Source organism: Tubulanus polymorphus, chromosome 2, assembly GCF_964204645.1.
Source record: "Tubulanus polymorphus chromosome 2, tnTubPoly1.2, whole genome shotgun sequence".
In the NCBI taxonomy this organism is placed as follows: Eukaryota; Metazoa; Nemertea; class Palaeonemertea; order Tubulaniformes; family Tubulanidae; genus Tubulanus; species Tubulanus polymorphus.
This window is the reverse complement of record NC_134026.1, coordinates 3,722,095-3,749,392: the sequence shown is the minus strand read 5'-3', so window position 1 is coordinate 3,749,392 and position 27,298 is coordinate 3,722,095. Positions and strand designations below refer to the sequence as shown.

Sequence of the window (27,298 nt, the reverse complement as noted above, 5' to 3'; positions counted from 1 at the left end):
TATGGAACAGTATCCTTACCGGTAAGGACCGCATGCATTATTGATTTTCTATATGACTTCGATAGAAAAATGCAAAACTAAACTTAAAGAGCGATGAAAATCAGATATTGAGAATATTGAGAAACAGTGACAATTTATTTTGATACACTTGATTTATTCCAACAACTGTACAATTAATACACAGTAACACACAGTGGCCACATTTTAACACAAAAGAAATTAACAAATAAATAAATAAACATTGATTGACATAGTTCACATTCATTTCAATCTATACATCAATATCTGTTCTTGTCATTTTTATGATGCATCACGCATGTTATAATTGTGGAAGTTGAAATTTTGTACACATAATTGTATTCCTATTCTGAATGATGTCCTATGTGTACATGCTCGATCGGCACGGTTTCGAACCCGCTCTCTGCCACTTTGCATATACCGCTTAAAACCATCACACCGAAGGCTCGCTCCGAAGACAAGAAGCTACACGTAGTTGTAAAACAAGTGACAAAACATTAAATCGACGGAAATCGAGCGACGAACAAACCCCTTCACTTCGCAGAAAAATAAAGCAATTGTTACAATCTCTCGAATCTTAATGTAGGCCTACATAGCGTTATTAATCATCATTTTATCAGAAGAAAATAATTACAAATGTGTTGCATCGGGTGCCGATTGTTACTTATCATCTTTTTAACATTACAGCAAAAACGAAAAACTATTTTTGAGACATACGTCGAATGAGAATAACGGTGGTAATCGAGGTGTTTATTCTTCCATTTCTCAGTTTACACAAAACTACTTGATATATTTGATTGAAAAATCTACTATCGCGAGGTATGACCGACTTGATTACAACATATTATACAAGGGCAATGTAGGCCACTGGGGGTAACAACTCGAACTAAATTATTCGAATTGTTCTCTTGACGTTTCAAAATGTGCAGCCATTTAATCATGAAGAGTGATAGATTAAAGCCAAGCTCAGGTCGACTAAGGGATCATTCATTTATTACATACGCATAAAATTTGAATTTTTCAACCCCCTCCCCCTCTGTATGCAAAATTGGCCATTTTTTCATATACATTAAGCATTACAGTACGCAATTGCACTGACCCCTCACCCTCTCCTAATGCGTACGTAATAAATGAATGACCCCTAAGATCCGATCAGATCGTCGGATCGTAAGGAAGCAATCTGCGATTTTTTAATCAGGAACCTGTTCGACATGAGTGTACTTACGACCGCAACGGATTGATCACAGTGACAGAAGAACAAGTTCTATTATCTACGACTGATCTTTAAAGTCGTAGCCAATCAGCAACGAGCGTTGCGTCACTTCGGCTCGGCGATGATCAAGTCGTAGTTGACCTGAGAGCTCATGAGACAAATAAATCGACGACCAAGTGTCCACGGTCACGTGTGTACTACCGCTGTTCGATCTGATAGGGGTTGTAACTCGACCTGAGCTTGGCTTTAGTAATATGAATTTGAATCAATTGCAACTGACATTCAGGACAAAAAAACACTCTATGGACTAAGTCAGCACTACTAAGCTATGTTTTTTATCGTTATAATATATACTCTTTTTAAACAGTTTGTGATTCGTAAAAAACTAAAACGATTTTTCATAAGATCAATAATATGAAATTGAGCAAGATTTTTAGCAAAAAATTATTGATTCATGATGAGAACGATACATTTTCATCATTAGCGATTGTTCTCTTTTACGAGGCCTTCTAAACGACCGACTAACTGTTGGAAAGAGAACGTACCACACACAGATGATCAAACTCTGCTAAGAAAACGTACCACAAAAGTCTAGCTAAATCCACTATTTTCCATCATAGCCATTGTTCTCTAATTAGACCTACACTAGAGGACCAACAGATACATCGAACAAAATGCGGGTTAAGCAATGCAAAATAACATAAACATATTTCTGTTTCTCTGTAGACACTCATTGCTAGAACATCTTTTTGCTAGGTTATTTTTCTTACATTCTTCGCCAGATGAGAGGAAAATTGAAGTGAAAAAGAAACAAAATGTTTTTTTTTTACAAAACGCACTGCTAAATAAGTTGCAACATAAGTTCACAAATAATACAAGCGCACAGTAGCATTACAATATCATGTTTATATAATAATGGTAATTATAATAATATATAATAAATACATAACAACATTTAATCTTGGAGATCAAGTGAAGCGTTCGTTGCACACAACAACCTGCAGTCCGTTTTTTTTTTTGGTAATTAGAAGTGAACCCAAGAAATATGGGGAAAATACAGCTTTACAATGGATTTAGCAGATGTAAGATGATTGATCACAGCGTATTCAAAAATTCAAACGTAATATCATCAATTAAGGAATGCACTAAGAAAGGACGGAAATTTCGCCTATTTCAATCAAATACACTACGCTGACACATGGTAAGAGAATCTACACCTGACGACTCAACCAGAGGGAATATTCAACGACCCAGTTTTATAGTAGACACCACTAAGTGAAACTCGAGGAAATTAAAAAGTTCAACAGTTTCAATTAGAGGCCTACGTACCTGGGTGTCGTACACCGACTCTCTTGTAGGGTGCCTACAAGTCAGGGCTCTATAGTGCATGGTCAGTCCTATAAAACTACGGCAAGTCATCAATTCATCTCTCCCAGATCGGAATTGAACGCGGCTAAAATATAAAATCTTCCAAGCAGCATACTCAGCTATCAGCTACTATTTCTACACACAAATAAGACGACGATGGGGAAGAATGGATATGAATTAACTACGGTTAGCAATAGTTTTTATCGTCCGACCTGTAAGCCAGGCTCTTTACAGAAAAAGATTCCGACGAAACTTGTGATTTTGGCGTAGGTTGTACAGTATTATCGATACTTTTCATATTACTATAGACATTTTACGAAATGCCTATGTATGTTTATTGTACAATTAACGGCAAACTATTTAGAGGTGGAATTTTCCAATAAGTTTACGATGTACCGAGAGTAAAATATCAGTTACGTCGGTATGTTTTGAAATCTAACTGCTAGCGGTGTTCAAATGATGACTTTTTTTCTTTTTTATAAATTTTTGTATTTACATTCATTCAAGATCAATAGGGTATAAAAACATCTGGAGGAACATGTTTTACGGCTATCAAAGAGATGAAACCAGTTCTCTCTCGATTATAAGACATCTAAGTCATGACGGTGCAGGGTCCCTACGGATCCGTCATTCCTAGATATAAGGAGTTTCCCAGGAGTTTTAAAGAAGATTTCAAGGAAGTGATCTTAAATCAATAGACTCATCCTAAATCAGGACTGTTTATCAAGGTAAACGGGTATTTCGGTACCTTAATCCTTTACACTAAACTCAGTTTCTAATTCTGTAACCGCCTAAGGCTAAACAAAAATGATACCTTGTTTCTCCGCAGCGGCCGGGTCATTTTTGTAAAATATGATAAAATTTATAAACAGTTCATTTCTATAGCGGCCGGGTCTGTTATGGTAAAATTGATCACGATTTAAAAAAAAGTAATGTATAGGGTAGATAGGCGGCCGGCCGGGTTAACATTTAAGCTCAACAGAGCGGAGAAACAAGGTATCAATTTTTTTTAGCCTAATTGGGTAAAGAAAAAATCCTGATTCGAATTGTATCGATTTAGCCGTAGTTTACTGTACAACTACAAACATTCTTTGAGTTTTGAGGATTTTTGCTCAAATGAAAGGAGTTTCAAGCATCTTTAAAAGCGATTTCTGTTAAAAGGAGGAGTTTTTGAGGAATCAACGTATCGTAGGGACACTGCAATAAAATTGGAACTGGTCACTTGTAAATATTTCGTAGCCGATGTTCCTTCACTTCGTCGTCCACTGTAGCAACTGACTGGCCGTAGAAGCTTATTGCTCTTTCATCAATTTTCTAACTTATATTCCCCATTCACTCAAGTGGTATATTCTGGCAAGAAATTCTATATATAAGTGCCAATTGGAGGTGCTTTAGCTATGTACAGTCAAAATAAAGCTGAAATTTCATTCAAAGATGCTTAATTTATGAGAGCCTAAAATGTTAGTGTTTTTTTAAATATCGAGTCTTTATCCTGTTTCGAAAGCGTTAACTTATAAATCACCAGTGAAAAAATGTAATTACCTGTATCACAAAAATAAAAACTTTTGAAGACTGATGAGAGTTATTCTTTCAACTATCTAACGCACTAAAAACAATAGACCAATCTTCACGCATACGTCAAATGATCTTCATAATCATCATCAGTTTTCAAGTAACGATCATCATGTCAAATTCACTTAGCATACGTGTCGTAATAACACCTAATCATTCAAAATGTTTGGTTGTTCGTGGCAACTGCTATCAATGTTAGATGATTCGAACACGTGATTGCTGTGACGAATGATGCCGCTCGATTCTTTCGATTGATCTTTTTTGTTTTCAAAATGAACATTGAATAGTTTTAGATTTAGATATCCGTGTTATCGAGGGTTAAACCCGGTCAACGCGCAGTTAACCCTCTCAAACAGCGCGAGTAACTGGTAAATTACATCCAATCGGGGGTCGATCTGATGATTTTTCTGAGAGCTGAATCTCATTGTGCATCAGTAATATTCCAGCGACGTATGTTCCGGTTACTGGCCTCCGTTGTAAGCGTAATCGGCTTTATTGTGCATTATCAGTTTATCATCTACGAAGTATAAACTGTCTGAACGTGTTTCATACGGATGCTCTATCATCTCCTCAACTGTAAATAAAGATACATATATGAAACTTTTTCTATCATCTTCTCAACAATAAATCGATTTATAGATTTTTAGAAATAGGTTTTGTTTTTTATTTCAGAATAGGGTTGACCATGTTATTATACAAAACTTTTTCTATCATCTCCTCAACAGTAAATTGATTTATAGATTTTTAGATATAGGTTTTGTTTTTTTATTTTAAAATAGAGTTGACCCTGTGATTTATTTGATTAGTAGATTTAGTTTGATTTGGTGTCCTTTACTTTTTAATTTTCAGATTGGAAATCGAAGTACAGATATATAGTTGTTACGAAACTACATTTTTTTTGTTAAAATCACATAATTGGAAATTTCAGTTCTGGTTCATGTAAAATAATCTTCTAAAATTTAAAGGTACTTGGGTAAGATGATCTGTAGCTGTAAGGCTTAAGTTAGTACTTTTCGTGAGGAAAAAGTAGCACTCTTTTAATGAATTGTACCCGTGATAAACAACGTAACTGTCAAACAATTACCTATAGAAAAATAACTCATGTCATTCATGCACTCATGTTAATTGCCCATAACTTAGTATAACAATTACGAATGCTGAGACAAAATCTTTTCAGATGACTTTAAGTGAAAAACTAGCTCTTTTCAGCACATACTGACATTTTTATGAAAAGTAAGCACAAATCAAGGTGTCAAAAAAGTAGCACCGAGCAGACTGGCTACACACAATGAGGGAACATGTGAGAGGTTGGTAATAAGGTGATAAAATGATTAAACTTGTGAATCAGATGTATTAATACTTACTTTCATCTGGTGTTAATTGAGGAAACTCGTATATGTGTTCGACAGTGTTCTTACTGTTGGGAATGCAGAAACCGAACTCGAAATCAAACGTTTTCAGCAGTTTATCACGGAAATAATGACGTTCGATCATACGGAACTTGTTCACCGGTTTGTCACCGATCGTGAATTCCACCCTGCAAGAAGAAACAAATCGTCGCGCATGAAATTATCTGCAACCCTTCGTATATACCAGAATTTACGAATATCCATTGTTTAACACGTATCAGAGCTGCCTTATTGTAAATATCTGAACAAAGTCTGGCCGAAGAAACTTTCGGGGACATAGGCAAATGAGAAGTTAAGCTCTTTATATCGGGACGCAAGACAACTGAATCATATTCAATACCGTAAAAATCACCATCACGGACAGCACTATTGGGGACAACTCCCTCCCCCGAAAATCGCTGATGGTTGGTAACTCTTGGTATATACTAGATACATGTACAAGCTGGCCAGGGATATAATGAATAACTGCTCCATTAGCAATTTTTCTAGTCAAGATACATTGTACCAGTAATTATTATCTAATGACCCCTGATATTCCTAAGATAAGCCGAGTACTCTGTTTAGTTTCAGAATTCCAACAAGTGAACTATCCGTATATATTGATACATGTATATACCCGGTATGTTAAGCATCAGTCGATGAGTTTTAAGTCGGATAAGGCGATTAATGGATATTTACTGCTCAGTAGATTCTAAAACTGGAATATACTTCCATCAGCCGTCTCACAACAGAAAAATATATTGATCGCTAGATTTTCTTCTCCTTTTCTTGCTTTTTCAATAACATGAAAATTGCCAAGGAAAAACCTTTTTTGAAACCCTATTTTGTTTTCATACAGAATCATTACTTTATTTCAAACCACCTTCCTTCAGGCAAGAGATCTTATTCACCCCACAGGTATCATCTCTTCTTTGAGTTTATTTAGTGATTTAATAACAACTCGCTCCAATCAATTTACGTTTTCAAAAAGTACTGGTATTGATACTCTATTTCACCAACCGAATTTGTATCTGGACTGATAAACTGATGATATCATTCGTATTGCGGTAAGGGTTTACGTACGTTGCTCCGACCGTCTTGAGCTTGAGAAATTGTGAGGTGAATTGATAACGAACGAAACGTCCGGCATTGGGGTCAACATCTTCCACGTCGATATCAGCCACCACTTCCCTCTCTGTAACAAGAAAAATTAAATGAACAATTCGGTAAGGCCAAGTAGTCGCAGTGACTTTACGATGAGGTGCCCGTTGAAAAAGATATGGTCCGTCCGATTCATCGGATTTAGAAGTCATTCTAAGCTCCTATCTACTTTTGGCAAAATGTGTGTGCAACAGGAGAGAATAAAAGGCAGTTGACAAGAATTTGCATTTATTCACAAACTGGTTTTCTATTTAAAAAGCTTATAAGGTTTTCTACGAAAACCTATATAAAACCCTGTATATATATCCCTGTATATATGCTTCTAACAAAAACCAATACGTGAATCTGGGAATAAATTATGCCAAAACGCGTCCATAGCGACTAATCCGCGAAAAACGAGACAAAGTATCAGCCTGTAACTGTTGTTATACCTTAATGAAATTAAGCGCGAACTGTTTTTTCGCCGCGTTCAATCCCAAATGGGAAAAAAATGACAAGGCACTAATTCTTGTTTCTATTGACGCATGTATTTTCAATGTGGCTGGTTATAGAAATCATTCCCAACATCATGACTACTAAATGTCCTATACGTACAATATGCAAACTACAAACAGCTCATTTTCATAAACATATTTATAATGCTACATGATCAATCGTATTGATAATGCTCGTTAATTACTGCTTCGTGATTCTCAATTAGTAAATACGCCATAAACATCTTTCTGATGTACATTCAAAGGAAACTTTGTCTGTAACAGAACCCAGAGATATGATATAAACGTTGCTCAATGCCAGAACGGAGACCACACTCAAACGTGGTGAACGGATAATAAGATAAAATCCCACTATTTAGAGATTAAAAGAATTTAAAAACCAGAATTTATTTATTAAATCTAAAATATTTAAAAGACACGACGTTTCGATCTCAGACACCTGACGATGATCTCTAGGGTGAGATCGAAACGTCGTGTCTTTTAAATATTTTAGATTTAATAAATAAATTCTGGTTTTTAAATTCTTTTAATCTCTAAATAGTGGGATTTTATCTTGTTGCTCAATGCCATTCTATCGAGGAATATTTCCTATTTTCGTACACATCAAACCAATCAAATCAGTCTAGTCATAAAATAGTAACAAATACTGAAAATCAGGAGCAGTTGTAACTGAAAAAAGATCAACGGTAAGAGGTAAGTAGCCAGTACTAGAGGTAAGTAGCCAGTATGAAAATATTTCCGGTTCCCTAAACCGGTTCCGCGATAAATATAACCGATCATCTTACATCAATGCACCCAATAGCCCGAGTCATACGTATTACATCATAGTTAGATAATACCCATGATGATTAATTATCATTAATTTCTGCTAATTAAAGTCATCACCGAGAAGTTCAATTCCATCACCATATTCACTACGTAACCATGCATCGAGAGACTATATCATTTTACACGGTTAAGTGGTTACCATAGTAACTAGATAAATAAACAGGGTACGCTGATAATAAGTCATTTCGTGTGATGACCAGACGGTTTTTGGTAAAATTTTGATATTGATTTCTGATCAGCGTGAGAATCTAGCTGTCTTCTGTCTTATCCATACATCATACATATACATTAAATGACATGAATAGACGACACATACATGATGTACTTGTTATATCCACATTGTTTTATCGGATATTTCGACCCCAATTTTCATTTATGGTCCGAATGGAAAGTTTTAACGATTCTCTACTGGATAGCTCTCGAAAAATTATTGGTTATAACTACGAGGTATCCATTTTTTCTCCAGGGGACCACTTGAGCTTAATTTTAATGAGGTTCTACTCAGAAATATATGGGTTTTGCGATAAAAAAAAGCTTGAAATAATGATCCTAAAATTATAAGGGACGGATGATGCGCTTTGCCCGATCTATTTGTACCAGAACATACATATTTGCTTCAAATACATATCATTCATACGAAGTAGATAAGTAAATGAACCGAGAACTATTGATTCGGTCTGCTATGATTATCGATAATACATTCCCAGATATCAATAATTGTTCATGGTATACGGCAAAACATCGGCCTAAGTAAGTCAGAGACTGAGAAGCTATCGCTGACAACAATCAGGTTCACGTTTCCACTAAACATCCCATTAAGGCCACCTGACCCACATGACCCCTTTTTATATTAATATATTCGCGTAACAATTGATCCGGGTTTAATAAAAGCAACTGAATTCAGCCCCCGAGGGAAATTTCTTAATTTGCCGGTGTTCATCCTGGCTACTCGCATTAAATCAACCCCACACGCGAATCATCTATCCGACTCTCTAAATAGTTAAAATTCATTGCGCATTAGATGCATTTTCCGCGTATTCAACTTACGATTGAAGTTCTGTTCGAAAATTGAAACTAAAGTCACTATATAGGAATATAACCACTCGTGGACTCATCAGAATTCAACAAGGCTAACAAGGGTTCGGTTCATTAAAAAAACTCATAATCTCGAAGGGAATGGTGACTTAGTCTAGGATTGGCCAAACCGTTAATGAGGGAACTAATCTTTATTCTATCAACAGAGCACTGACCAGTGAGCTAATTGATTACTACCTTCATACAGGGCCACTAATCCTAGTTTGAGACCTGTTGTGTAAATGTATACGAACTACTGGTATGGCCAACAGAACACGTAATTCAAACAAACAAAACTGACCTTCGCGGATAAGGACGAGAACTTTTAGATATTACCCTTGAGATTGTGATTGGTTAGATTATAATATTATATTAGGGCCTATGTAACACGATAAATCAAGCCTAAAACATGATGCTGAAAATCTAAATCTAACACCTCATACACTGAGATAAAATAACCCAGATACACTTCCACAGAACGAAGCTTTGACCGTAAGGCTAAAAAAAATTGATACCTTGTTTCTCCGCTCTGCTGAGCTTGAATGTTGACCCGGCCGGCCGCCTATCTACCCTATACATTACTTTTTTTAAAATCGTGATCAATTTTACCATTACAGACCCGGCCGCTATAGAAATGAACTGTTTACAAATTTTATCATATTTTACAAAAATGACCCGGCCGCTGCGGAGAAACAAGGTATCATTTTTGTTTAGCCTAAAGTTGAAAATGGCAAATTGAAAGAGAAACAAACAGCAGAAAATTGGCTTAAATAGCGTCTACAGATGGTCAAATACTGCTGAAGTGGGCTCTGAATTATGCGCTTTCAAGAACAGAAGGTGGATGACTGACTTTAGATCCCATACCGTACCTGGACTTGAAGGCTTTGCTACTTCAAACAATACTGTTGATGTTTCCATATCTCTAAGCTTGAATCGTGTGAAGTCGATATCAAAAATATTGGCCTCCAACGGACATAAATATGCTGTAATGATAAGTAATAGATTGATAATGATTATAGGATCAGTTTACAGCAGTTATTGATTTGTTTAAAATCTGACTCTCTTGGCTTATGAAGTTAAATAGCACTAGGGCCTAACCGAAAATGAACAAATTAAAGTTAATAAGATAAAATCCCACTATTTACAGATTAAAAGAATTTAAAAACCAGAATTTATTTATTCAATGAAAAATATATAAAAGACACGACGTTTCGATCTCACCCTAGAGATCATCGTCAGGTGTGAATAAAATAGATTATTTTTGATTGAATAAATAAATTCTGGTTTTTAAATTCTTTTAATCTGTAAATAGTGGGATTTTATCTTATTATCCGTTCACCACGTTTGAGTGTGGTTATCGTTAAATTACAGTTAAGATGATTGACATTTGTTGAACTAGGAACCGGGGCTTAATTGAGTGAAAATGTTACGCTTGAGAATTTGAAAAGCTTAAAGGGAGTCAAATCAGGTCTAGACTCCAAAATTACTGAAATTAATATCAAACTCATGGAGTCAATAAGTGTGTGTAGGATGAGTGAGGAGTGGAAAAATGAGTCTTTGATCCTGACTCATGGTTTTACACCAGGTCCATTCTATTGTTTGATCACAGACAGTGGAAGGCCAGCCAATTGTGGGGTTAACCTATATTAACTTGCAGGGAGTAGAGCCAGGAGCGGAGGAACAAATAGGCCTATGGCAGAAGCTAATTGAAAAAGCCCCGGCCTGTGAAAATGAAAATATGAAAAACAAAAATCAATCAAATTAATAATCATAGTCATACTCACTGTCAGTAATTTTATTCAATTTCAATATATCATTCGGCGTTATCGACTCTTTAGTTAAAAGTTCTTCCTCAGTAATCGTGTCTTTGTTACTGGTGCTGCTCGATGTGCTATTGTTTCTGGCTTTCGCTTGTCGAGACAGAAATCCGCCTCCTTTTTTCTTACCGCCGCTCATTTTAACGTCAGCACTCATTGTCCGCGAATAGGCTCTGAAAAAAAACGAACGACTATCGCAAATATTCCCTTGTCTCAGACGCCTTGGTTTGGACCCATTCGATCGTGATTTGTTGTGAAATATTTCACTTCCTGGTTTACTTTTGTCTACGCAAATATGTCGGATCACGATCGCTGTGCGGATCTTAGATGGCGCCACCTCCTGGAACTGATGTTCTGGAAATTCATGGGTTCGAATCCGTCAGAATCCAGTTGCTTTCTTTAAGTAGTTAGTAACTGGCAGATAGAATATAAAGAACACAATATCATTTGCTAATTCTCTGAAATAGCAATGACACTTAATTTTAAAAGGGCAGATTTGGCCACATGGTGGGAATTTGGTGGACCTTCAACAGAACATTTAACAAGGAAGGAGCTTTTCTTGCCCCTATCAGGGTAGTCTAATTCAGACTTTTTAGAGGGCACATTACTGGGGGTTGACCAGTACATCCCAAATAACCGGATAGGAATCTACCCGGTGATACTTCAAATGACCATAAAAAATTTATTTTTAAATTTCTTGTAATTTTGGAAAAATAAAACCAGATTGTTACTACATGTATTCCCTGGTGAACTTGTGAAGAGAACAATTTCAAAGCCATACAAATGCTATATATAGACAATGTTTTTATTATCATATATTCATTACATTAGTTAATGGGACATTAAATAATGTCTTAACAAAATAAACACTAAAAACTCTTCATTTTTCTAATTCGTAACTGTACACATCATTTTCCATCTTCTATTTACAATGCATCATAGGTGGTTTGTTTTACTAAAAATTCAATCACATATTTTTTTTCTAATTGTCTTTTTTCATCATGCCGTGCACTTGATTAACATCTTCCAATCCTTTTTCTAAAATGCCCAAAATTACTAATGTTGATTTACTCATCTTGGCATTGACACAAGGCCAAAAAAATAAATTCTAGCTAGTAGTTAGCACGAATGAACTTCAAACGAAAAACAAAATACTACAAATTGAAAATCGAAACTAAAAAAGATTGCACAGCGTTTCAACAAGATTCGTAATAAACTGTCAACAAAAAATTCACAGATTAAAATCATTTACATATTCACAAATCAATGTACATATAAACAACCTGATTTTTATATATATATATATCTATATACACTTAAACAATGCCAATCGCGACATTATTATCAGTCCGAGATATCTGCAATTGAATCACTGAAAAATCGGTAAGCTAATCAAATAATCACCTGTATACCAGACTCCCCTTACTCCCTAACTCGACCCAGTTCTGCTTGCGTGTTAAGATTTTTCTTTTCTTAATTAGTTCATATTCAATAATTCGACCCTAGTCAAATCTTAACCCAGAATTGTGCAAATCGACGCGGAAGTCTGCGAATTTTGGAAAGACGTTCAATTTCCCTGCTACTTCTCAAATCGGTGAAAGTAGTCATTAAAACGAGTAAGATGGAGTCTACCATATCTATGGTGTACCTTGATAATTTGACAATCTACAACCGGTAATTATCATAGCTCGATTAATTTCTTTGCTTCTAGAATGAATTAAACGTAAGTTAGACAAATATTATGCATTTACTCGAGGTGTGAAAATTTCTAAACCAACCAAGAATTTTACTTGAGTATTCTAACTATTGAATACAATCAAAAATACACATTTTCGATACAATCGAATGATTGGCTGTCTCTCGAGCGAGTTGTGTCAGAAAATGCACCATATCTTATAACATCATATACAAGGGTAAATAATAACTTCATCTTCAAAAGAGATCATCACTGTTGCAGTTATTTGAATTTTATGAAAGTTATTCTTTTCATATGGGGGCAGCAGCAGGCGTGTGGGTAAAATTCTATTTCTCAAATCAACAACCAGGAGACAGATAAAGACAATTTTCATCGAATTAAACAGATATGGAAGAACCAACATATTCATGACTAATGATCTTCAAGCATACCCACATGATACTGCAAATATCAATGATATCATCAGTGTACATAAAACAATCTGTATTTGGTATCCTCTTAGTTGTGACAAGACAGATTTTTACATTTCCAGCCCCAGGCACAATTCCACAGAAAAGACCTAAGACTAGGCAAAGTAAATTTTGATCACATTAATCCAAATCCAACAAATCTTTAAGATTCAAGCCTATCAATAATTATTCTTCGACCCTGGAACCAACCCCTAGGGTCCAGTTTTATAGACTTTTTTTAGTCTGTTAGAACCAATACTTAGACCTTAAATATATAGGGTTAATGAACCTCAGTCTATAAAACCAGACCATGATTCATTCAAACGATAAACAACATTGTAAAGAGTGAAAATAAGTTAACATTTTCCCTGTGTAAAATCAGTGTATCTTTTTATTACACAATAGTTATATTGTATTCAAATGGCAGTGTTTTTAGTATAAGACTACAGTAGCACATAGTTACATATTACATGTACATACAAATCACGGTAACCGTAGAAAATAGCTGCTAAAATGTTTTTTTCGTTTTGAGACGTTATTGTTTTTTTACACAAGTCACTGAATACAGTATTCCTTTTTACCCTGACAGAAGGCATTCCGTCTTGTAAGTCATCTTCATAAATGCGACCGTCTTCTCTCCATCACTCTCATTTCATTCTTATATTGAATTTGTCCGCAGACGAATCACGGAGAGCCTGGCGCGTTTCGTAATTGCGATTTCAAAACGGCGAAACCTTCATTTTGTTGTGCGTTGATATTTTCAAGATCTTTGGGCGCTTGTTCGACAATACTGAATACAAATTGTATACATCCCACTTTGATATAGCTGCCATGGTGTAATAATGCCGTTCCTTCCCAACCAGCTCCTGATCCACCGATTAAACTACTGCTACTCGCCTTACAATTACATGTTCTATGAATCTGATGAAAACAAGACGAAAGATTGATTTCTCATTAAAAATGTAATTACAAAATTACACACATTTATTGCAGGGTTCCAAGATCAGTCAAATCTGATTTTTAGGGTATATTTTCAAAATTGTAGGGGTCCAGCTTTTCATAATTTTCATCAGCACCACACCTGTTATACTGAATTAACAGCAGAATCTCATAATAAAAGCTATGAAAAATAATATTATGCATTTGTCAATTGACTATATGCATTAGAATTACAGAGGCAATTATCTGAATTTAAGGGGGATTATAGGGAAGCTAAGATTTTCTGAATTTGAGGGTTTTCAAGGAATCTAAGGACCCATAGGAACCCTGCAGTGGTTTATCAAATGCGAGAATTTCAAAGATATTTCAAACATTCCTATTTTCCAGTGATGATTGATCGAAGAGACTCAAAACAAAAACACAAATTAATCTTACCCTTGTAGCCGAAGCACTCATGGTAAGTCGCTCGTCGATGTCTGGTTTTTTCTCGGCTTGTTTAGCCGCAGCGGCCGCCGCTGCCTTCGCTTTACCTTTCGCGATGATTTTCCGCACGTTCGAGACGAGTTGCGTCGGCTGCGGCTGTAAAATCGGTTTCTCCGAGAAATCACACGAGTACAACACGTTATCGACCGTAGTGCCGTGTTCGCTGTAGTTCAGCAACTCGAAATGTCGAGTCGTCTAAAATCGGAAACGATATTGAATATTCAGATTATCGGGACAACATTGCTTAATACCACCCTCCCATTATCCTAGAATCAATATTCAGATGGTGGCGATTTATGTGGACTGTCAAATCAGCGGGTGTATTTTACCTCGTCATAGAATATACAAGCATGTTTCGATGAGACAAAGTTACAGTGACCGTAATTAACCAAACAAACATCCATATCACCACCTGAAATATACACGATATACCACTAACAAACGAAACCATCAAATATTTTCATCACGAACAATGCAATGATAATCAACAGTGTTGGGTCTAGAATCAAGAACCTAATCCGTTTTTACAAATGTCCGGACCCTTTTCCTTGATTATTTTTTACTCCAGATTTCCTCAGATAGCCCTTACTTCAACTTTCAATTGTCAACTTAAAGAGTAGAATTTCAACCAAAAATATGGAACCAACTCCTCGAAAAACAAGTTTTTGAATAATTGACACGATATATTCGGTCGTCATACTAACCAAGGTACGTAAGATATTAGAGTCTACTCTCGACAAACGTCTCAATTTGAAATTCAGAATATTTATTTTTCACGAAACAGAATCATTGTGAACTCACCAGTTCCTATATTCAGCATCCTATAAGGCATAGGAATAGAAGAACCTTTGCCGGTGAGGGGACAAAGTAAAGCTCTTGCTTGCACTTCCATCGACGACGAAGTAGACAATATTCCGTTCAACGTTCCTCCCTTTTTACTCGATGTACTCGTCGAATTACTCGTCGTAGTGCTACTCGTAGTTGTAGTAGACGTCGACGTATTGCTGCACGGTTGCTTTTGCGGTAACAGCTGCTGTAAACGCTGCCACGCTAAAATCTGTACTAAACGTTCATCCAGTTTACTCAGTTCTGTATCTGAAAACGTAGCGAAATTTATATCAAATTCATTAGCAAATTTAGGTCAAAAAGCTGTTTAAGTACTGTTGGTAACGAGATTTGTGGTCAATTGTCACGTGGACCGACCTGAGTTTCCTTCAATGCATGTCTGTAGAGTATTATTGAGATTTATAATGGCTGGAGATGAACTGAGCGTTCCTGCTGCAGTGATTTTATTTGCTGAAAAATAAAGATTTCATCATCAGTTTCTGCAGGATTAGGTAAGAACACATGTGGATAATCATCAAGGTTTAAAAGAAAAACATGTCATCGTTTTGTAATCAAATGAGAATTCTTCTGAGTCGTATATTCTCCTGGTGCTGATTAGACTTTGAACACATTTGAAAAACCTGCAATTTCTGTCGAACTAAATATCTTACCTTGTGATGTACTAGTTGTCGCTGATTGAACCTGTTGTTGTTTACTCTGCGTTGATGTCGATGTGTGTTTTAACTGTTGTTGAGTAACAGGCACCGATTTACTATTGCTAGACGAATTCGAGGCCGCCAGCGTTAAAGTTAACGGTTTTACGACGTTCATAGCCGATTTTCCGCTGATATCTGTCCGTAGTTGTTTCACTACTAAATCCGAACTGATTATTGAGCTGCTATCCACCACATCGCCGTTCGAAGGTCCCGATAAAACACCGCCGCTACATATACTACTAGACGCGTTGTATAAGTCTTTATTTTTATCGTCGAATGACGTTCCCGGGAGAGGTTCAGTCGGTCCGTTTGTAACTACCGGTTTATCATCTGTAATTTTATCCGTCGATTCCGACAACGTATCCTGTTTTATTTGCGGTAAAACTGACGCCGTCGGTTTTCCGATTTGCGACGTTAGATCCGCTGATTTTTCCGATTTTAATCTTTTCTGCGCCAAATGTTGACTGATGCCGGTCTGTAGCGCCACCACACTAGATAACCACTGTATAAAACAAAACAGAAATTTGACATGGTGGCCACCTTTAACTTGCTTTTTCCCTGACTTGATCTGCTAAGAATCCAATCAATGAACACAAATGCGTTACGCATAGAAACTTTGATTTCATGTGATCTAGTAATCTCAACAAATTTCCCTGACTTTTTTTTTACTACAAAATTCCCAACTTTTCCCATCCTGTTTGATCAATAAATAATTTACAGCATTTCAAAGGTAGTCGTTAACTTAAAGGATTATGTCAAATAAAATTGAACATTTCTGATACTATATTAAAGTTATAGGTTATTTTCATTTCTATCTATTCAAAGTTACCTCATCTTGTTCCTCTTGGGTCGGTTGAACAGAATTGCTGCGTGTATAGTTGAACTGCTGAGGAAGAGGTTTAGCTCGACACATCAACGCCGTTCGGTTCTTATACTGTTCTTTTATTGAATTTGGCACCTGAGAAAAAAGGCAACATCGAAAAGTATTAAAGATTTGATCTTGAATCATGAACTCAGGTCAAAATGACATACTAGTATAATTACGAATGTCATGAATTCGATTTTGGATATAATTACCGGAATAGATTTTCGACCGGGATGAATTTTTTTGATTTTAAACGGAGGATGCTCGCGATGTAGGTTTTTAAGGAACGAGACTTTCACGACGTGTTGATCGACCGGACCGCTGAACTTATCCCAAATCTGTACGCGCTCCGTTAAACTTACGGACTTCAGTAACTTTTGATCCTAAAGAATGAAGGGATGAAGTTGTTTTAAGGCTACAGCGAGTAAGAAAGACAAAATGAGAACATTTTATCAAAGAATTACGTACCACGAAGTTTTCAGGATGGTTCGGACACATCCATCGCCCTGTAGGCATTGACGTTAAGGGTGGATCGAGACAATCCAAGTGAAACAGCAATGGACAATAATCACATTGTAAAAGTGGGTTCTTTCGACAACTTCTACAATCAAAATAACAGCAAAAAGATCAAATCTAGATGACTGGTAAATAGAGATATACTTTTTTATAAATAAACTTAGGTTTGTAACTTATTGCTGTGTTCAGATAAAAGAATTAGCAGAGCTGCCATCCTATGAATTTCAAAAAAAGAAATAAGCTTCTAATCAAGTGACCAGAGATATATCAGAGGGATGCTGATTTATTTGCGATCCTATAATAAAGGATGGACTAATCCGGGACAGAATAACAGATTTTCAAGGCTTTTTCTTGAAAATCAGGTAGAGTTGGCCCTCTAGGTATCTCGAACATTTTTATAAAAAAAACAATGCGTTTATCAGTTAGGTACATTACTTACAAGTTACAAACAAAACATATTTTTGCTGGCAAAGGCACAATGCCATTGTCGAGTTCATGTGCCATTTTCTTCGGTGGATTACGTCCGTTATCCCTCAGTCGCCTTTTGCTCGTTCCTGAAATACAATTCAAATTCTGGAGTTACGACCGAAAAAGTTTATCAAGCACTTTTCTTTTAGCTCTTTCAGGATTTTATCTGAAAAGTAAGCACTAATCCTAAAATTCTACAAAAAACTAAACAATTTCAATCTTTCTCAGACAAATCCTCTATGTATACATAAATGTAGTTCTGTACCTGGTATCAACAAAGTTGTATCTTACCTGGAATTTGCGCGCTGCATCCCAAATCGATCGGAAGTTGAAATTGTTCCGGATTCACAAATTTCGCCGCTTTGATCAATGTGGTTAACGGATCGTCGGGGGGCTGTTCTTCGGTACGCTCTAATTCCATCAATTCGAACGGCGTCAGGTAATAACGTGCGTATTTGTTTTGTCGCGACGTCCGACCCGACACGCTGCGTTGTCCGCTCTGCGAGCTGCACGTCGACGACGAATCGTCTTCTTTCTCTTCGCGTTTACGTTCGAGGATTCCAGGAAGAAGTTCCTCCGTCACGCGACATCGATGACAAATCCACTCACCGGCCGGCACGTCATCCTCGTCCAGCGGAGGATCGCTAAAATCAGAAAAACATTTTCCTTTTTATCAAACGTCGACCAACTGCGACGAATGAATGCTGAAAATATAAAACCCTGATTCCATCGAATAGAATTTAATTTCATATTGCATGCGAAATCAATTTTTCATCATCTCGCAAATCCTTAACTTCCTTCAAATTTAACAAATAGGTTCCCAGTTGGGTTACGATTAATTCATCTCCTGTAACTTAAATTACGCTAAACTCGAGACCAACCATGATAATAATAATCTGTTAATTCATTTAGCTTCAATTAAAAGATGGTCACCAGATGTTTTTGGGTGTAAGTGAAACTGCATCTTTAGTCCATATGATTTATTATAGAAAAGCAGATTTCTGACTGCGTGTTAAAATCAGTTCAGATCATCAATTTTCCGAATCTCTGAAGAGTTCCACATAGATAAGGCAATAGATTGGAAGCATAATAAGGGAATATGCCATGCTACCAGCCCGGTATTAAGATGAGTGTTATTATAACAGGCATATGGTATCAATAAACACGGTAGCACATTATTTAACTTTCAGCACCTGCAATCAATACCAGTCTCCAATTCTTCATGGATATTTCATTTTTTACAATTCACCAATAAACAGTGCCTTATCAGTTTGGAAGATCTTTTACCCGGTCAACTTGTACCTCTTTTCAACTTTTAATATACCTAAACTTGTACCTCTTTGCAACTTTTAATATACCTAACTGTTACCAACTTTTATCCTGTGTTAGTTTCTCGATATAATACAGCATCTAGCTGAATTTAAAATTTCATAATACTGTACTAATAAATAGTTTATATTCACAGCAGTCAAAAAATTTCTTCTATCGTGTGTATGTATCTCATGTCCCATGGACTTTTATGTGAAATAGGAATCATTGCAAACATACCATTGATTGAAATACTCGATGGGAAAAATAAGTGTTTTAAGTGGACGAGATGAACAGCTTGTCAAAATGTAAAGGTAAGTTGTCCGCACTAGGGAACGAGTTGACCTGCTACCGTTTAGAGGAAAACTTACTGGCAATGAAAATGAAAAGATGCCGGGCATCGATCGCAACATAATAAATCTCCACCTTCCTTACAGCTAAAACAGAAGTCATTGTTGATAGCCCTGCCATGACGACGTTCACGGTCATTACGCCTCCTCTTTTGGGTCTTACGAGTGTTATCTGACTGAGGGGGTGCAACTAACTTTTGAATTTGCTGAAATAACAAAATCAACAATCTCTCAAAGTTCATTAAGATAAGATAGGCATTGCCGTAGAAACATGTTATGAAATATACTGTTATTAAGAAGATGATGAGGACAAGAAGTGTCATGCCATGATACGAAATTATTTGGTACCCAATCAGTTACTGCTTAACTCTTGTTAATACAAGTTTTATTGCTGTTTGTGGGCGAGTTGGGCACTGATGTACATCCTTCCTGAATAACATAGTTTGCACTAGGATTCGAACCCACAACCTCTCGATTGTGAGCCAAGCACCTTATCCACCGAGCCAAGGAGACAAGACCAATGTCTTGATAATAGCATGCAATTATTCATCATGGCTGCCATACGTAGTCTTTGGGCACTCACTCGTTCATTTGATTTTGGGGATTCTATGAAATAAAATCATTTCTTACCTCCATCAACCCCCCAGACGTGTCGAGGTCGTACTCTACTGCAGCCATGTCTGTGATTCGTCTACGCTCACACAACACAACGATCAACAAAAACAAAAACGTTCGGCCATTTTTACCGAACTAGAGTAAATATTAAAATGACGACCGAGAGTTGGACAAAAAATCGAAGACGTCGCGTTCCGAGCAATTTTCGGCGAAGTTTTGAGACCGATTGCCGTGAAACGTACACCGATCTGTTCTACGATCAACTCGTGAACGTTTGCAAGCGATTTCAGGGCGATACGGGTAAAGGTTGGAGTAGAAATTAGCAAAATACGAAATGAAAATCTCGTAAATTTGCTCGATTCGTCTTGGCGCAAAATGTCGGATGTCCCATTGCGCATGCGCTCTTTCCTTGAACTCGGCTCTGCGCAGGCGCAATAGCTTTGCGATTTCAGAAATCCCCTGGAGATGTCGCTAGCTGACGGTGCATCTGTCAAACGCTTGCGGGACAAAAATTAAAATCTATAGTTAGCTACTGAGCATTTTTGCTACTTATTCCCGATGAATTACAAATTAATTAATTTGATATTAAAATGATCTCATTATTCAACTGATTTAGTGCGTTCAAAATAATACTAAAGATGTCGCTACGTGACGGTACCACTTTTCGAAGCGGCTCACTCACCTTGTCATTTTTTAATGAAAAATGGCATCGTCCACGCTATACACATTCTTCTGACATTCTGATATATTCTTACCTTTGACGATTTTGTTGATTTTCGTAAACAATTATTCCATATTTTTGGAACGATATCTTTGGGGTTCGAACCCGAATGCTAAGTGGCCAAAACGTTGCACATGCTTGGATCATAGAACTTGCACATGCTTGGATTCGGGTTCGAACCCTCTCGCTGTCCCAAAGGGTCTACGTCGTCGATAAAAATGGCGGCTTTTTGAATCGTGATAACTGTATCCAGAGGGTCACAAGGGTTAGGTTTAGAGATAGAGGTTAGGGGACCAACCGGCGAAAGTTTGGAGACACGGCCATCCACCCGCCGCACGGGCAGCGCGTTATCACTGCAAAGAATAGTTGAAAGTAAACAATCACCTCCTTTAAGAAATTGTTTGGTTTCCATTCACCAATCATGTACGTTTAGTATTCTTTTCCATAAATTTTGCTTTTTGGCCGGTGGACACGGTCAGTCAGGCACGGTGATTGAGAAGTTTTCGTGGGTAAAGGGCATTGATTTTTAGAGGTCATCATATTTTAGTCGTATATCATTTCCAATTGACGTATTTTTGTGGTAAAACATTGATACCGTGGTGTTGCGGTGCCTTTTAAGAATAATTCTTAGATAACGTTTTCTTTGCATTTAGGGCTATATAGGTCGTCAGGTGACAGCAAATTACTGTGAAATGACGTGAAAAATCGATTTTCCAATATTTCTGTTGACAGTAATGAATTTGATTGAAAATTTAGCGTTTTTGATATATCAGTTTCAAAATACTAGGATGTGTTGCCATCTGACGTTGGTTTGCAACACTAAGCCGTTGTATTGCGAACACAATTTGTCTAACACGTCCTCCTCCTTGGAGGTGCTGCCTCTTTCATCTTTACGGAGAACTAGTATGTCTTTTCTCCCTGATGGTTAAAATGGTAAATGGGTCTACAATAAATTTTCAGTAGGCCGATGAATCGACGAGAAGCATTGCCACTGAGTTTGAAAATATTCCACCTACCTAGGACCTGCAATAAGTAAGTCCTAGATATTTTTGGTCTCGCGCAATGCTTATAACTAACTCTTCTTGGGAGCAAACAGATTCAGCTATTAGTGTGAAATTGATATAGTCCATGATGATAACGTATTTAATCTACGATAATACATATTTCACAAAATTGTACTCCGAAAATATAAATCTAAGTAAACAAGGATGACTAATATCGTGCATTTCAAATAACCACGATGGACTTGGAAGTCAAAGAATTTGATGAATATCACAATGACAAAAGTTGATTCTGGGGGAGAAAAAAATACTGAACCTGGCTGAGAAAGGTAATATGTCATTTATCATGGTGTTTGTGACAGTATTATCGCCATCTGGATTATAAGTCAATACAATTGTGTTTGTTAATAATATAGTTGGATGTTGGTAATGTTTTATGACTATCACCTGGGTCGTAATTTTTCTGCCAAAAGGTGCAGTTTTTCTATTGTAAATTTGATTACATGTCCTACGTTTTTGATAAAGTGACCTAATTGTATGTATATATTTTATGTATAATCATGGAAATTGAGTCCACAGGGGCCGATCAAGGGGCTAGATCGAAGAGCTTGCCACATCCCAAAAGGATACTTTGATGTCCAAAATAGAATCTGAAATGCACCAATTTTCTTTGTTGATGCCAAAAAAGGCCCTCAAAAAGATTTGATGGCCCTGTAGGCCTATAAGTCTCACAATTCCGCCCCTGTGCCCATGGTATAAGCGAGACTACGTGTTGTTCAAAAGTACTCATCGTCGTTAGAAGGGTGAAATTCAGATAGATTCACTAAAAAAGATAGACATCTTTTTATTTGCCCCGAACACCACTAAAAAAAAAAACAAGTGAGGTTTTGATCATTAGATGCGGTTTGGAAATATTGCGGGAGTGATATTTAGTTACATTTTGTGTTCAGTTGAATGTAATCAATTCGTTCAGTGCAATAATACATCTATCGGATAATGTTACCGACGTCATCGTTTTCGTATTATATTCGAGAACGAACGACGTATTGTTCTTTTTATATGATTCGTATATTAATGAATATTTACTGGAATAAAGGCAGGCATTTGAGTTTCATTCAGCGAAACGTAATTCAATATATAATGAAGAGACGTACAGCCTCAGGGCGGGCAAACTACTGAAAAAGATCTGACGACGTTTAAAGAATACTGATGAAATCAAAACACTGCAGCTATTGAAATATCAATAATATATGAACCCATTGGCTTGATTCTGTAAAACCTACGGCAAATTAGGTTCCAACTGATATTTCGTATTTGGTAGCATAAAAGAACTACTGCACGGGTATTCGAGGCAAGTTAGCCGTATTTTCGTTAGGTTTCGTGCCTTTTGCGCGCGTACTGCCCGCAGTCATCGTAACATCACATATCGGTAATAAGCCAACTTGGGTCACAGCATCTCTGAAATCTATTGAGTCGTTTCCATAATTGTACAGTTTGTCACCGCGTTAGTGCATAACGAAAGTTACTACGGCTTATTAAGCGTTAACACGTGGCATGGCGAAAAGTCAGAAAAGGTTTCGAATGTCTTAAATGACTGACAGAATTAGAAAAAAACTTTCTATTTCGTAGCCGGTAGCCGCTGAGAAAGTTTAGCTCGCAGCTATTCTCGGGAATGCGTGCTACGTGTTAGCTGGTGTTTGACGCAAAAGTAAACTTGAAATAGCAACTAAATGAATACATACGATCAAATTAACTAGAAAAACAGCCCCGCCAAAATCGAATGTGTTGGCTTAATGATATTTGAAAAGTGTATTTTATACTTTAAGGCCAAATTGGAAATGCTTGTTGTCTATCATCAAGTGCCACACCTAACATGATGGAGACAACACTTAGATATTCCATCACAAAGAACCCAATAAAACTCTCATCGTTAATGCATTGTGTCGATTGTTTCTAGTCTGTCGATTTTGAATTTCGAGTATAACTGTATGATAGCAAATGGAACTTTGAACTTTTATGAGTTCACTTTACGATTTCCATCGATCGCTTATTGATGTCCAGGAAAAGTTTTGATTATCGTTGATATTTATGCGTAAAAACTTTCTGAGACTGATGAAATCGACAACACACCCTTCGAGGTATAAACTGATAATTATAGTACATTTTCATGTTATTGATTTCTTGTGATGATTTTTTCTTCGAAGTGCCCAAAAGCAAAGTAACACTTCGGTGATAGCTTTCCGTATGGGATCAAAAGAATATGAAATACATGTTCATCGAATTTTGGATGCCGTTTTACTCGGTACGACAAATTTCAACTGTCGATAAGCGGAAGCTCCTGACCTTACTATTTCAAGGACTATGCATAAGATGTTTCCCATTTTCTATAAGATAAATTCATGAGTTTAAGACTACATCTGAAAAAGGTAGCCAATGGTGGACTGATATTAATCTCAGATCTCACAAGTATCATTAACATTATCATATCATCTTAGTTTCTCTGATGATGGGGTTTAGATAAGCCCCGAAATTGTCAGAAAATGAACAGATTTTGCAAGCCTTGTCCACTAAACAATGATTTTGCATTCTTAACTGTTCAATGAATATCGTTATATTTCCCATAAGAATATATAACACATTTGTGCTTATTCTTATGCGTTCATTTTTAAACCAACCAGGAATTCACTGGATTTTATGAATTGCCCCCGAATGGCCCGAGTACACCAGTGACCCCTAGTGAACGCTTCATGAATTATGATTTTATCTTCGATTATGGCCTTTGTTTTACCCAGCTCCGCTGTAATTGGTGTTAGTTCCGGTGCTTGGACGCGATCATCATTATCACAATCTGCTCGGTACATCTCGATACATCGCGATCAAATCGTATGATGTATGATGCCACTGCGACAGACTGACTAATGTCATCGATTTTCGCCGTGATTGGTCGCATCATTTGCTCGGGGTTTATTGAATGTTGATGCGACTCAATGACCACCTCGACCGGCTGTGTAATCTACCGTGAACATATATCGCTATCTTTTTCTCATTTATCCGTGATTCATAATTCTTCTGGAGACACAAAACTTGAGATCCCATTTTAATGTTTGTAATCGTCTGATCTTAATCGGGTCCTCCTCTTCACTGATCCTATTAATTGCTAGATTTATATGGTTTGCTCATTGATCTGGTCAGACATGCATTTTAGGAACCGACTTTGACCATCAGCCTTGAAAGATTTACCTTTCCATCTGGCTGGGCGCGAAAGTACCGTGGCTCCAATCTTAAGAAATAGTCTTAATCTTTGGTTCAGGACCTTTTTGGTATCGATTATAAATAAGTCTTAAAAAATAACTTTATCGTCCTTCTGGACCCAGGCTCGAAGTCCCGATTAAGGTCGAAAATTGGCTGTGACGTCTTTGGATGCCATGGCCAAATATCGGGTCGCCAAAATGTGGAACTAGCACAGCCTAACACAGCCTAGCACAGCCTAAGCCAATAACCAATGATTTTCCCCGATGTTCTTTTGAGGATAAATGAATGTCTGTCCATGTCAGACAAAAAGTATAACCAGATCCTGATACTATACTGCAGGCATCAACCACCTTAAAACGAAGAAAAACTGTGTTCGAAAGCTTGACAGATGTGTCCCAATCCTATGGACTCGGTTCTACTGACGGATTTGAAATGTAAATAGAGATTGACCAGGGTAATCAATGTGTTTATAATGACTGTCGCGGCCCCATCTCGATGATTTATGTCCACGTCTAAAAACAAATATTATCATTTAGCCTTTGGCTCGGTTGGGTTTTACAAGTTTTTATGATAATCGTTTGAAAGTGGAAATCAGCGTCTGAATGAAGTTATTAACCAACTGTTTTATTACGGGTTGCCGCCTGAGGTTTTGCGGCGTTATGGGATTTCCGGCATTACCGGATGGTGTGGACGAAATTGCAGGTATAGTCCATCCTACCACAGTCCAAAGTATTCAGCCATCAGGTGAATCCGCCCTCGGGGCTATTCCGTTATTTTCTCCGCAAAAGTGTCGTGTATACCTCAACCCATAATTTGCCTGGTGGCGACGTCCAATTAGCATGTTGTTTTTGTGTTCATTTTGATTTATTAGACATAACTATAAACTAGAATTTGTAAATCGCGCGGCAAATTACACTTTCTCGGCACCTTAGGTTAGAAATTATACCGCGTAACCATTGTCTCAATGTCCTAGTTATAGCTCTCAGCGAAGTTTTGAAATTTATGTTTTTCGCCAATGAAAATAATGGTGTAATGACAGCTTTGTCATTTTCGTACAACATAAAAGTTTGAATCTTCGAAAAATTAGAACGATGCTGAAATGAAAATTTACAGAACCGTTTTGTGAATGCGTTTTTTTATTTCGCCATTAAGCCCTGCACTCCCCGCTGCGTAATGCAGTTGGTATTTGAAACTGGACGGATATTTCGCATTCTTAATTTGATGATTTGAAACCTGCTAAGAAATTAGACGAGCACGTTTTTTTTTACGACGTGGTGCCCATTCCTTACAAACCGGCGTTTTATCGTGCGATCATAAATTCGTATTCGATATCATTGTTTTAGAGATGATTTCCGATGAAGCATCCACGATAGACTAGATGACTGCTGTTAACGCCTGCCTTCGCATTCAAAATACCAATTTAGCGCCGATATTGAGGATATAAGCGATGCGATTAAGACGTTGACAGGAGTCAGAACGTACATTATCAGCTATCACCATCGGATACAAAGATTTCAATTTCAGCGTTTTTAATATCATTATTGTCTCGCATTTTGCCGTTCCCTACGTCGCCTTCCTGTTAATGTGTTGGCTTCGCTTCCGTACAATTTGCGTATCATGAATAATATCTTGTCACACGGCATTGTTTAGTCATCGGCAGCAGGTACGGTATCCTTGTGAATGTAATAAATATGAAAGTAATATCTGTTCGTAAATGACATCGTCTATAGACGTTGACTATAGATTACTATAATTAAGTCAGTACATTGAACCTTCCCCTAAGAATGCTGCAAGGGTTTCGAATATAGAAGGCGCGTGCACCTTTCAGGCAAGTAGCTGCTGACTAACCAGTCGTGTAAAATATTAGGCATTTTGTATCACCACAACTGGCAAGAAATCGGTCGCTGCTGATTGGTAGTACGGTGCAGTTAGTTGCTTCTAGTCGTAATTGTCAGTTGTAGAGCGACTTGGCCCCCTTAACATCGACCCCTCAATCTGATAAATACTGGGAGATGTTCCCCATGTTTTATGCTGATTCAGCTGGTCTACTGTCACTATGTGTTCGAATCCCCTTCATAGGTGAATACCCTATGAAATATAAAAGTCAAACCACACTTGAAGAAAACAAATACACATATTAACTATAGCGATAAAAACTACA

At 37.1% G+C, this 27,298-nt stretch overlaps 2 protein-coding genes across 2 annotated transcripts; both read right to left on the bottom strand.

Annotated features, from left to right (window-relative positions):
• Positions 1-133: 133 nt before the first annotated feature.
• LOC141900647 (protein unc-119 homolog B-B-like) lies at positions 134-11,231 on the bottom strand. The gene is made up of 5 exons (XM_074787629.1): positions 10,901-11,231; positions 9,986-10,099; positions 6,643-6,754; positions 5,536-5,708; positions 134-4,745 (listed from the first exon to the last, which is right to left on the bottom strand). The coding sequence occupies exons 1-5, from the start codon at positions 11,088-11,090 to the stop codon at positions 4,633-4,635; spliced, it is 702 nt and encodes a 233-aa protein (XP_074643730.1). The 5' UTR covers positions 11,091-11,231; the 3' UTR covers positions 134-4,632.
• Positions 11,232-11,815: 584 nt separating this feature from the next.
• On the bottom strand, positions 11,816-20,531 carry LOC141900640 (PHD finger protein 12-like). The gene is made up of 13 exons (XM_074787623.1): positions 20,179-20,531; positions 19,570-19,754; positions 18,182-18,534; positions 17,862-17,976; positions 17,375-17,507; positions 17,119-17,289; positions 16,871-16,999; positions 15,997-16,543; positions 15,704-15,796; positions 15,302-15,595; positions 14,830-14,912; positions 14,453-14,695; positions 11,816-13,999 (listed from the first exon to the last, which is right to left on the bottom strand). The coding sequence occupies exons 1-13, from the start codon at positions 20,224-20,226 to the stop codon at positions 13,763-13,765; spliced, it is 2,631 nt and encodes an 876-aa protein (XP_074643724.1). The 5' UTR covers positions 20,227-20,531; the 3' UTR covers positions 11,816-13,762.
• Positions 20,532-27,298: the final 6,767 nt, after the last annotated feature.